At 55.4% G+C, this 592-nt stretch overlaps 1 protein-coding gene across 1 annotated transcript in view; it reads left to right on the forward strand.

Moving 5' to 3' along the window:
* The window catches only part of GSC (goosecoid homeobox), a 1,637-nt gene extending 1,387 nt beyond the window's left edge, over positions 1–250 (forward strand). Inside the window, 1 exon segment of the mRNA XM_009640505.2 lies at positions 98–250. Coding sequence (XP_009638800.2) covers positions 98–250 — 153 coding nt within the window.
* The last annotated feature ends 342 nt before the right edge of the window (positions 251–592 follow it).

Consider the following 592-nt stretch of genomic DNA (forward strand, 5'->3'; position numbering starts at 1 on the left):
GGGCGAGGCAGGGCCCCGGGCGGCCGGTCTGCGGGCGTGCGCACTTTGATTTTTACCTTCCTCCCTCCTAATGATTTAATTTCTTAACATATAATAGGTTTGGTTCAAAAACCGCCGGGCGAAGTGGAGGAGGCAAAAGCGATCGTCCTCGGAGGAGTCAGAAAACGCACAAAAATGGAATAAAGCGTCTAAAACCTCTCCGGAGAAGAGACCAGACGACGGGAAAAGTGACTTGGACTCCGACAGCTGATACCTCGCGGGGGGGGACGTTTCCCGTGGACTGTCGGATACGCTCCAGAGGATGCTACTAATCTTGCACAAGCTCTGCCTTGTCGGAGGGGGAAAATATCTGTATATAATGTACAATGCCCCGAGTTGATTTCGTGTAAATAAAATGTGTTGCGGAGGTGTTGCACAGGTAGACGGCGGCGCGTTTGTTCACCCCTGCGTCGCGGGGAGAGGGAAGGAGAGGAGGAGAGAAGAGAAGGAGAGGAGAGAGGAGGAGAGGAGAGCGGCGGTGCCCCGCTCCCCGGGGAGCAGGGCCGGCCTTGCCGGCGCAGTTACTTATTTAACGAGGTTTCGCTCAGCTGGA

Source organism: Egretta garzetta, unplaced genomic scaffold, assembly GCF_000687185.1.
Source record: "Egretta garzetta isolate BGI_Z169 unplaced genomic scaffold, ASM68718v1 scaffold206, whole genome shotgun sequence".
NCBI classification, from domain to species: Eukaryota; Metazoa; Chordata; class Aves; order Pelecaniformes; family Ardeidae; genus Egretta; species Egretta garzetta.